This window comes from Engystomops pustulosus, chromosome 11, assembly GCF_040894005.1.
Source record: "Engystomops pustulosus chromosome 11, aEngPut4.maternal, whole genome shotgun sequence".
Lineage (NCBI taxonomy): Eukaryota > Metazoa > Chordata > Amphibia > Anura > Leptodactylidae > Engystomops > Engystomops pustulosus.
The window spans coordinates 40,931,155-40,943,352 of NC_092421.1; the positions used below are offsets into that span (position 1 = coordinate 40,931,155).

General features: G+C 46.6%; 1 protein-coding gene across 1 annotated transcript in view; it reads right to left on the reverse strand.

The window, feature by feature from the left end:
- The window catches only part of CHAT (choline O-acetyltransferase), a 92,854-nt gene that overhangs the window by 62,616 nt on the left and 18,040 nt on the right, over positions 1-12,198 (reverse strand). Inside the window, exon 4 of the mRNA XM_072130957.1 lies at positions 5,034-5,152. Coding sequence (XP_071987058.1) covers positions 5,034-5,152 — 119 coding nt within the window. The remainder of the gene's footprint in view (positions 1-5,033; positions 5,153-12,198) is intronic.

The window sequence follows — 12,198 nt, forward strand, 5'->3', positions numbered from 1 at the left end:
CACTTGATCTTATACAAAAGGTTCTTAGAAGTGCTGTTTGGGGAGTAGCCTAGAGACAGGGGCTTGAATTGGCGAAAGCTCGCCTGGCAGCGGAGCGCCAGCTCCATGCGCATCATGCGCTTCTTGCGCATCTGTTTACATTCCCCTCACCCGGCATATCCTAAACTTATAAGAACGCTACTACACTTGATCTTATACAAAAGGTTCTTAGAAGTGCTGTTTGGGGAGTAGCCTAGAGACAGGGGCTTGAATTGGCGAAAGCTCGCCTGGCAGCGGAGCGCCAGCTCCATGCGCATCATGCGCTTCTTGCGCATCTGTTTACATTCCCCTCACCCGGCATATCCTAAACTTATAAGAACGCTACTACACTTGATCTTATACAAAAGGTTCTTAGAAGTGCTGTTTGGGGAGTAGCCTAGAGACAGGGGCTTGAATTGGCGAAAGCTCGCCTGGCAGCGGAGCGCCAGCTCCATGCGCATCATGCGCTTCTTGCGCATCTGTTTACATTCCCCTCACCCGCCATATCCCAAGCTTATAAGAACGCTACTACACTTAACTTGGTGCAGGCTGGGACCGAGTCTGACCCTGGGGCTGGTCATATACTGCCGACGCAGAGAATTGCGGGGCCTACCTCGGTCCAGGTCTCAAAGGCCTACTATACCTCCTCCCACCCCTCCCCCACCTCCTCCTCCTCCGAATTACCATCCGTGGGCATGGCGCCATCAGTCGGTAGCTCTAGGCACAGCAGCAGTGCCGTCGCTAAGCGACAGCAGGCGGTGCTGAAACTGCTGAGCCTAGGCGATAAAAGGCACACCGCCCAAGAGCTATTACAGGGCATTCCACATCAAAGTTGTTAACTTTGTCGCCACCCTGCTGTGTAATCCACAAAATATACTTGCAAACTTTTACCATTTAGGGATATTATTTCAGCGCTTCTTGCGCATCTGTTTACATTCCCCTCACCCGCCATATCCTAAACTTATAAGAACGCTACTACACTTGATCTTATACAAAAGGTTCTTAGAAGTGCTGTTTGGGGAGTAGCCTAGAGACAGGGGCTTGGATTGGCAAAAGCTCGCCTGGCTGCAGAGCGCCAGCTCCATCCCAAGATCCAACTAACATAGTTGCAGCACCTTTAATCTACTACTAGTTCACTGCCTCCATAATAATAATAATAATAATCTTTATTTATATAGCGTCATCATATTCTGTAGCGCTTTACAAATCATAGGAAACAAATACAAATGTAATGTAACAGAGCACAACATTTGTATGGAACAACAGGAGTGAGGTCCCTGCTCGCCAGAGCTTACGGTTTATGAAGATGATGGGGTAACACGAGGTAAAAGAATATTTAATGGTCAAGCCATTCTTCTTAGGGAATAGAAAAAAATATAATAAATGGAATTGCTGTCGCTTGAACCACTCAGCCGTCATCTTATATACCAGGTCCAGGGTGAATGGGACTGCAGAGAAGTCTGGTGCCTGTTGGTTGCTGGATAACAGATGGGAGGACGACACAGGACGGGTTAGTAGAAGAGTTAAAACTTCATGCAGTTAATGAGTGTTATAGGCTTGCCTAAAGAAATGGGTTTTAAGAGCACGTTTGAAACTTTGGAGGTTAGGTATTAGTCTGATAGTCCAGGGCAGAGCATTCCATAGAATTGGTGCAGCTCTAGAGAAGTCTTGGAGACGCGAGTGGGAGGTCCGCACTAGGGTAGAGGTTAATCTAAGATCACTGGCGGATCTAAGAGCACGGGTTGGGCGATAGACTGAGATAAGAGAGGAGAGGTAGGGGGGTGCAGCATTATACAGAGCTTTATGGATGAGGGTTATTATTATTTTAAACTGTATTCGAAAGGAGACTGGCAGCCAGTGCAGCGACTGGCATGAACTGTAAGCATACATGGTCCCCTTATCAAACGAGCTGTGTCAGGCAGAATTTTGGGTTGTTTTCATGGCTTCCATGTTAACTTTGTCGCCACCCTGCTGTGTAATCCACAAAATATACTGGCAAACTTTTATCATGTACCGATATTATTTGAGCGCTTCTTGCTCACCTCCTTTGGTTCCTCTCTGACACCCATTGGTTTGAAGCCTGAGTCCAATTAGGGTATGTCGCCATGCCACTCTCTAGCCTGCTGCCGCTGCCTCTGCCTCTGCATGCCGTCCCCTATAGTGTCAGGGTCAATTATTGGATGTTTTACATGCTATCTAGCTTCATTCTGTCACTCTGTCATGGCCATGCTGTTGCCCATAATTTCGGCATAATGGTGCGATTAAGCAGCCTCAGAGGCATCCATGCATGCTGCCCCTGCTGTTTCCTGTCCATTTCCGTGGTGTTTCCATCCTTTTCTGAGGTTCCCAGGTGTTTGGCCAAGCTTCCCTGTGCAGAGCCTTGGTCCCCTTGAAAAATGCTCGAGTCTCCCATTGACTTCAATGGGGTTCGTTATTCGAGACGAGCACTCGAGCATCGGGAAAAGTTCGTCTCGAATAACGAGTACCCGAGCATTTTAGTGTTCGCTCATCTCTATTCATGACGCCTTAACATTTTACATACTCGATACTCCTTTTAATGACACATGTACAAGTGTCCATCATAGCCCAGCTATGGCTCTTAATACCCATGAACTGAAATCATCACTTCCTCTGCATTCAACTACTTAGATGTTGCACTCAGAGACCGTGTCATCTATGTGGTTTAAGAGGGAGGGGGCTCCTTCTGTCAGTCATCAGTACTCCCACAGACATGATTGTAGGGTGCTGATTTCATTACATGGGGTAGATGGGGCTCAGTGAATGCCTCAGGTCTGTTGCCAGTGTATGTGTATTAGGTCTTGCCGGAGGTCTATTTAATTACAGTGTAATACACTAAACTACATACACTACACAAGTATTTCGTTATGGGGCTAAATGTTTTGTAAAATTAAAAAAAAATTATAAAACACATAAATATTTTTTTTTATAAATAGCCAGTAGTATTTGTAGTGGTCATTTGCCTGCACAGTCTACTTTATTCTATGTACTTTTTTTCTTTAGATTGTGATTAATATTGCAAAAGATCTATAGGAACTCCCCCACCAGTAATATCTCCTATCATTATAAAACTGATTCTCTCATTCATTTGGAAACCCACTGAACCTTTGAATGAACTAGAACTATCCTTGTATTACATGGATGGCAATTCATCTAATTAACGATACAAATCAACATTACATATTGGATAAATAGCAGGGGAAATGCTTTCCGCAACGTCCCATGGCACAATGAACTACCTGGGTAATAGATATTTTTAAGTAGGATAATTAAAGGAGTTTATTGCTAAGTTCACCTACTGAAAACCTGCCAACTGATCAGCTGCATGTGGCACTCCTCTGTATACTGGCTGGCACAGTAGGTTGAAGGGAAGGGTGTAGGATGCTGTGCAGGACATGGAGTTAGGGAGAGACGATCAGTCTTCGCTTACAGTGGGCTGCCTCACACAGGTTCCCCAACTGCAGCCTACTGTACTGCCTGTATTAGCTTATTTACAGGCAAGGCAATAGAGATTAGGTTTATACACTGTGAACCCCTTGCTTTGTATAAGGAAGCCTGCAGTGAGAAAGAGGCTTTGTATAGTATTCCAAGTGGATGTCTCACATTGACATTGTTCTTTACATCTGAGATACCTTTTATTCTTTCAGCATTTTGTGCCAATTGTCAAAAACCTTCACAGAATCTCATGGGGGGTGGTAATAAGGCTCAATATTTTGTAGCCAGATCATGCACCTGGTTGGGTTACGGAAAGGACACAATAGGGTTTATTTACTAAGGGTCCTCGGATCGCATTTCCATTGGACTTCCCGACATTTTTGGGATTTGCGCCGCTGGGACAGGTAAGTAAATGTGCCCCAGTGTCTCACCACACTGTGACCAAAGTATATAACATGTCCTATATTTTGCCGTATCATGGCAGCAGACACTCAACTTTCTATGGAGAAGGGAGGGGTGAAGAGCACTCCCCTCTCCTTTCTCCTGCACCCAGCCACATGCTCGCCCGAGTTACGGCTATAACGGTTCTTGTGCAAGAGGCCTTATATGTATATTTTATCAGAAATCCCAAATAAAAGCTATGTTTTAACTTTCTCATATCTACTCCCACACACTCTCCCCCTCCTCACTTTCTACAAATATATACCTCTTTGAACAGTCGATGGGGTTCTCAATGTTTTTTAAAAGCCCACAGAAATCTTGATAGAATTGTGAAAGGAAATCTACCATCGAAATCTGTAATGATAAACCTGGGACACTTACTCATATATAGTTGTCATGGCTCCTTCCTTCTTCTGGCTTATTAGCATTATTTTAAAAGTTGATTTTACAAGGCAGAAGGTCATAGATAATAAATATAAGAAGATTACTACAGTCACAGTGCCTGGAGCTATGAGTAAGTAAGTGTCCATGGTTTATCACACTGGATTTTGGTGGTAGATTTCCTTTAAGTGTGGTGTTAAGTGATCGGAGCACCAGCCTCTTATCCAGTGCATCCTGCCATCAAATATGGAGAGACTTCTTGGCTTGCTGGGCACTGCATTAGCTGATTCAGGTTTGCAGTGCCCAGGAAGTATCCTGGATCCTGTTTAAATAGAACCTTTTCTTTGTATTTTCTGGTGAGCAGATAAGAATCTTTATATCATATGAGATAGCCCTTTGTGTTGAGCTCCGACCTCTTAAACACATTTTAATACACCACATTTGCATTGATGAAGTATAAAAAGGTGAATTTTTATTTTGGTCTTTACATCTGATGTTTGTGGGAGAATTAAAGAGACTTCTTTGTGTTTTGTGTACACAAAGGTTTCTATTGTTTCTATTCATGTTCAGGATTTTACTATATAACAGACGCCTTACAGTAGTCTTACTACATAATTTATGGTCATTTGCATTGTCACATTTAGCTTGTAGTCTTTGTCTATGTGATATGTAAACTACAGACACTATTACTATGCTTGATCGTAATAACAGAAGGAAAGCTTTTTATTCTATTACAGTACCTCAATTGATCGTTGGCATCCTGGAAGTTGTGACGTGCGAATATTACTGCTGGACTGGAGTTTACCGGGAGAGGCAGACGGTTATTTAGATACATGTCATCGAGCCAGTATTGGTGTATCTGAAATAAGGAAGAAACCGTAAGATAAGGTGGGGATTTTCTTTACTCTTAGTTCCTTTGGCATGATGTTAAAATAAAATCCTAGTAAAAACAAGGAACTGCTTCCTGACATACAGATTATGAAGACTGATCATGTCATTACTATGTATCGTACATTTACCTAGGGAGAACAATCCAATCAATGAAGGGAAATATGAATGATACTGAGACATTTTGTATATTTCATTCTAGTTATGAACAATGCACTTGCAAAATAATCCTCCGGTAGGAACAAGACAGTAATCAATTGCTGGACTTATTGATCAGTCTTTAGCTACAAATTGCAGCTTGACCCTAAAATTTGTCTTCATGTTTGTCATCGCACAAATGAATGTGGACTTTTTAGAAGTCTCTAGAATGCAGAATTTTTCCCATTAATACGGTTATATGTGGGGATTAGAGGTAATGTACTAAAATATTGTAAGATCTTCTCTGTGACTTCGGTATCTTCTTGCAGCCTCATGTTAGACAGATACAGGATCTGCTGCTTTACTATTTTAGCACACAGTTAACTGCAGGGGACCTGAAAGGTGATTTATTTTCATTTCCTAATTTTGTGAGCATGGAGCCTATTCTTTGGGTATGTAAGACCTCATTGGCCCACATTTACTACGGGTCATGCGCCAGTTTTTTGTCCGACTTTGCTTGTTCTTTTCTTTTCTTGCACAGTCATATAAGAAGTGTCTGAGACACATTTCTGGTGCACGAGACACAATTGTGGCACACGCGACACTTTGGGGCACAATTACTTACCCGGTCCCTGCACGATCCCCGATCCGGACTGTCCGACGAGCATGAACCCTGCCACAATTCATGAAGATCGTACAACAGATATCCTGCTTGTGTCGCTTCCCCGCTCAGGTCTGCCGGAGTTCACCTTCTTCCTCCCGGTGTATGTAAGTGCATTGGATGCGACACAAATTTAAATGTTAAATCCCCCACATAGTCCGAATCCGTCGGATTGTCCGGGAGCTCGTCCACCGATTTGTGTTGCGTGAAAGCTGGCATGATTGCGACACAAGTTGATCACGTGCGACACAATCCCTGGTGCAATCCCCAAAAAGTCAGGAAACCCGACAAAAATGCGACCGTGGGACCCTTAGTAAATAAGCCCCTTTGTGTCAAACCATGCATTATACACAGGCAAACTCACTGTAAGTGCAGTTTGTACTACTTTTAGTAAATGTACCCCATTGGGACACATTTACTTACCAGGTCACTCGAAAGTCCATTATCTATCTATAATGCTGCGTGCGCCTGAAATCATGAATGTGTTGCTTCCCCGCACTGGTCTGGCAATTCGCCATCTTTTTCTGTGGTGCATCTTTAACACAATTTGAAAGTTCAATACAGCGCTCGATCGACCGATGGCACGCCCCCTAATTTGTGTCACATAGAAGCCAGCACCACAAAAGGGTCACATGCGTCACAATTAGAGATGAGCGAACACTAAAATGCTCGGGTACTCGTTATTCGAGACGAACTTTTCCCGATGCTCGAGTGCTCGTCTCGAATAACGAACCCCATTGAAGTCAATGGGAGACTCGAGCATTTTTCAAGGGGACCAAGGCTCTGCACAGGGAAGCTTGGCCAAACACCTGGGAACCTCAGAAAAGGATGGAAACACCACGGAAATGGACAGGAAACAGCAGGGGCAGCATGCATGGATGCCTCTGAGGCTGCTTAATCGCACCATTATGCCGAAATTATGGGCAACAGCATGGCCATGACAGAGTGACAGAATGAAGCTAGATAGCATGTAAAACATCCAATAATTGACCCTGACACTATAGGGGACGGCATGCAGAGGCAGAGGCAGCGGCAGCAGGCTAGAGAGTGGCATGGCGACATACCCTAATTGGACTCAGGCTTCAAACCAATGGGTGTCAGAGAGGAACCAAAGGAGGTGAGCAAGAAGCGCTCAAATAATATCGGTACATGATAAAAGTTTGCCAGTATATTTTGTGGATTACACAGCAGGGTGGCGACAAAGTTAACATGGAAGCCATGAAAACAACCCAAAATTCTGCCTGACACAGCTCGTTTGATAAGGGGACCATGTATGCTTACAGTTCATGCCAGTCGCTGCACTGGCTGCCAGTCTCCTTTCGAATACAGTTTAAAATAATAATAACCCTCATCCATAAAGCTCTGTATAATGCTGCACCCCCCTACCTCTCCTCTCTTATCTCAGTCTATCGCCCAACCCGTGCTCTTAGATCCGCCAGTGATCTTAGATTAACCTCTACCCTAGTGCGGACCTCCCACTCGCGTCTCCAAGACTTCTCTAGAGCTGCACCAATTCTATGGAATGCTCTGCCCTGGACTATCAGACTAATACCTAACCTCCAAAGTTTCAAACGTGCTCTTAAAATCCATTTCTTTAGGCAAGCCTATAACACTCATTAACTGCATGAAGTTTTAACTCTTCTACTAACCCGTCCTGTGTCGTCCTCCCATCTGTTATCCAGCAACCAACAGGCACCAGACTTCTCTGCAGTCCCATTCACCCTGGACCTGGTATATAAGATGACGGCTGAGTGGTTCAAGCGACAGCAATTCCATTTATTATATTTTTTTCTATTCCCTAAGAAGAATGGCTTGACCATTAAATATTCTTTTACCTCGTGTTACCCCATCATCTTCATAAACCGTAAGCTCTGGCGAGCAGGGACCTCACTCCTGTTGTTCCATACAAATGTTGTGCTCTGTTACATTACATTTGTATTTGTTTCCTATGATTTGTAAAGCGCTACAGAATATGATGACGCTATATAAATAAAGATTATTATTATTATTATTATGGAGGCAGTGAACTAGTAGTAGATTAAAGGTGCTGCAACTATGTTAGTTGGATCTTGGGATGGAGCTGGCGCTCTGCAGCCAGGCGAGCTTTTGCCAATCCAAGCCCCTGTCTCTAGGCTACTCCCCAAACAGCACTTCTAAGAACCTTTTGTATAAGATCAAGTGTAGTAGCGTTCTTATAAGTTTAGGATATGGCGGGTGAGGGGAATGTAAACAGATGCGCAAGAAGCGCTGAAATAATATCCCTAAATGGTAAAAGTTTGCAAGTATATTTTGTGGATTACACAGCAGGGTGGCGACAAAGTTAACAACTTTGATGTGGAATGCCCTGTAATAGCTCTTGGGCGGTGTGCCTTTTATCGCCTAGGCTCAGCAGTTTCAGCACCGCCTGCTGTCGCTTAGCGACGGCACTGCTGCTGTGCCTAGAGCTACCGACTGATGGCGCCATGCCCACGGATGGTAATTCGGAGGAGGAGGAGGTGGAGGAGGGGTGGGAGGAGGTATAGTAGGCCTTTGAGACCTGGACCGAGGTAGGCCCCGCAATTCTCTGCGTCGGCAGTATATGACCAGCCCCAGGGTCAGACTCGGTCCCAGCCTGCACCAAGTTAAGTGTAGTAGCGTTCTTATAAGCTTGGGATATGGCGGGTGAGGGGAATGTAAACAGATGCGCAAGAAGCGCATGATGCGCATGGAGCTGGCGCTCCGCTGCCAGGCGAGCTTTCGCCAATTCAAGCCCCTGTCTCTAGGCTACTCCCCAAACAGCACTTCTAAGAACCTTTTGTATAAGATCAAGTGTAGTAGCGTTCTTATAAGTTTAGGATATGCCGGGTGAGGGGAATGTAAACAGATGCGCAAGAAGCGCATGATGCGCATGGAGCTGGCGCTCCGCTGCCAGGCGAGCTTTCGCCAATTCAAGCCCCTGTCTCTAGGCTACTCCCCAAACAGCACTTCTAAGAACCTTTTGTATAAGATCAAGTGTAGTAGCGTTCTTATAAGTTTAGGATATGCCGGGTGAGGGGAATGTAAACAGATGCGCAAGAAGCGCATGATGCGCATGGAGCTGGCGCTCCGCTGCCAGGCGAGCTTTCGCCAATTCAAGCCCCTGTCTCTAGGCTACTCCCCAAACAGCACTTCTAAGAACCTTTTGTATAAGATCAAGTGTAGTAGCGTTCTTATAAGTTTAGGATATGCCGGGTGAGGGGAATGTAAACAGATGCGCAAGAAGCGCTGAAATAATATCCCTAAATGGTAAAAGTTTGCCAGTATATTTTGTGGATAACACAGCAGGGTGGCGACAAAGTTAACAACTTTGATGTGGAATCCATGAAAACAACCCAAATTTCTGCCTGACACACCTCGTTTGATAAAGGGACGATGTATGGAGGCAGCTATATGGACGACTTTTGGAGGTAGCAATGGAGACAACGTGTGGAGGCTGCTATGGAGACAATTTAATTTGGATAGTGCCTGTATGTGGCAGTCCCAAACATTTTTCAAACCAGAGGAGCAGGTAGGTGGCCCTCCAGTAAAATGGAATAGATTGAGTGCCTGTATGTGGCAGTCCCAAAAATGTTTCAAACCAGAGGAGCAGGTAGGTGGCCCTGCAGTAAAATGGAATAGATTGAGTGCCTGTATGTGGCAGTCCCAAAAATTTTTCAAACCAGAGGAGCAGGTAGGTGGCCCTCCAGTAAAATGGAATAGATTGAGTGCCTGTATGTGGCAGTCCCAAAAATGTTTCAAACCAGAGGAGCAGGTAGGTGGCCCTGCAGTAAAATGGAATAGATTGAGTGCCTGTATGTGGCACTCACAAAAATTGTTTCAAACAGAGGACCGGGTAGGTGGCCCTCCAGAAAAATTAAATGCATGAAGTACTATAGCAAGAGCCAGTGGGCCCTGTCAAAAAATAGCCATTTTCCTCTGCTTTACTGTACAAAGAGGAGGAGAAGGAGGAAAATGAGGAGGAGGAGGAGTGGATCAATTATTCAGGTTGAGCTTCCTTCACCTGGTGGAGATTGGAAATTCTGAGAAATCCAGCCTTTATTCATTTTAATAAGCGTCAGCCTGTCAGCGCTGTCAGTCGACAGGCGTGTACGCTTATCGGTGATGATGCCACCAGCTGCACTGAAAACCCGCTCGGACAAGACGCTAGCGGCAGGGCAGGCAAGAACCTCCAAGGCGTACAGCGCCAGTTCGTGCCACATGTCCAGCTTTGAAACCCAGTAGTTGTAGGGAGCTGTGTGATCATTTAGGACGATGGTATGGTCAGCTACGTACTCCCTCACCATCTTTCTGTAAAGATCAGCCCTACTCTGCCGAGACTGGGGACAGGTGACAGTGTCTTGCTGGGGTGACATAAAGCTGGCAAAAGCCTTGTAAAGCGTACCCTTGCCAGTGCTGGACAAGCTGCCTGCTCGCCTACTCTCCCTCGCTACTTGTCCCGCAGAACTACGCACTCTGCCGCTAGCGCTGTCAGAAGGGAAATACTGTTTCAGCTTGTGCACCAGGGCCTGCTGGTATTCATGCATTCTCACACTCCTTTCCTCTGCAGGGATGAGAGTGGAAAGATTTTGCTTGTACCGTGGGTCCAGGAGAGTGAACACCCAGTAATCGGTGCTGGAATAAATTCTTTGAACGCGAGGGTCACGGGATAGGCAGCCTAGCATGAAATCTGCCATATGCGCCAGAGTACCAACGCGTAAGAATTCACTCCCCTCACTGGCCTGACTGTCCATTTCCTCCTCCTCCAACTCCTCCAACTCCTCTTCTTCTGCCCATACACGCTGAACAGTAAAGGACTCAACAATGGTCCCCTCTTGTGTCTCACCAACATTCTCCTCCTCTTCCTCCTCATCCTCCTCCACCTACACCTCCTCCGATATGCGCTGAGAAACAGACCTGAGGGTGCTTTGGCTATCAACAAGGGAATATTCTTCCCCTGTCTCTTGTGACGAGCGCAAAGCTTCCGACTTCATGCTGACCAGAGAGTTTTTCAACAGGCCAAGCAGCGGGATGGTGAGGCTGATGATGGCGGCATCGCCACTGACCATCTGTGTTGACTCCTCAAAGTTACTCAGCACCTGACAGATATCAGACATCCACGTCCACTCCTCATTGTAGACTTGAGGAAGCTGACTGACCTGACTACCAGTTCTGGTGGAAGTTGACATCTGGCAGTCTACAATCGCTCTGCGCTGCTGGTAAACTCTGGATAACATGGTCAGTGTTGAATTCCACCTCGTGGGCACGTCGCACAACAGTCGGTGAGCGGGCAGTTGGAGGCGGCGCTGCGCTGCCCTGAGAGTGGCAGCATCTGGGCTGGACTTCCTGAAATGCGCACAGATGCGGCGCACCTTCGTGAGCAAATCAGACAGATTGGGGTATGTCTTGAGGAAACGCTGAACTATCAGATTTAACACATGGGCCAGGCATGGCACATGTGTCAGTCTGCCGAGTTGCAGAGCCGCCACCAGGTTACGGCCGTTGTCACACACAACCATTCCCGGCTTGAGGTTCAGCGGTGCCAGCCACAGATCAGTCTGCGCCGTGATGCCCTGTAATAGCTCTTGGGCGGTGTGCCTTTTGTCGCCTAGGCTCAGCAGTTTGAGCACCGCCTGCTGTCGCTTAGCGACGGCACTGCTGCTGTGCCTAGAGCTACCGACTGATGGCGCCGTGCCCACGGATGGTAGTTCGGAGGAGGAGGTGGAGGAGGGGTGGGAGGAGGAGGAGGCATAGTAGGCCTGAAACACCTGGACCGAGGTAGGCCCCGCAATCCTCGGCGTCGGCAGTATATGAGCAGCCCCAGTGTCAGACTCGGTCCCAGCCTCCACCAAGTTAACCCAATGTGCCGTCAGCGATATATAGTGGCCCTGCCCGGCAGCACTCGTCCACGTGTCCGTGGTCAGGTGGACCTTGTCAGAAACGGCGTTGGTCAGGGCACGGATGATGTTGTCTGACACGTGCTGGTGCAGGGCTGGGACGGCACATCGGGAAAAGTAGTGGCGGCTGGGGACCGAATACCGAGGGGCGGCCGCCGCCATGAGGTTGCGAAAGGCCTCGGTCTCTACTAGCCTATAGGGCAGCATCTCCAGGCTAAGCAATCTGGAGATGTGCACATTAAGGGCTTGGGCGTGCGGGTGGGTTGCACTATATTTGCGTTTCCGCTCCAGCGTCTGGGGTATGGAGAGCTGAACGCTGGTGGATGC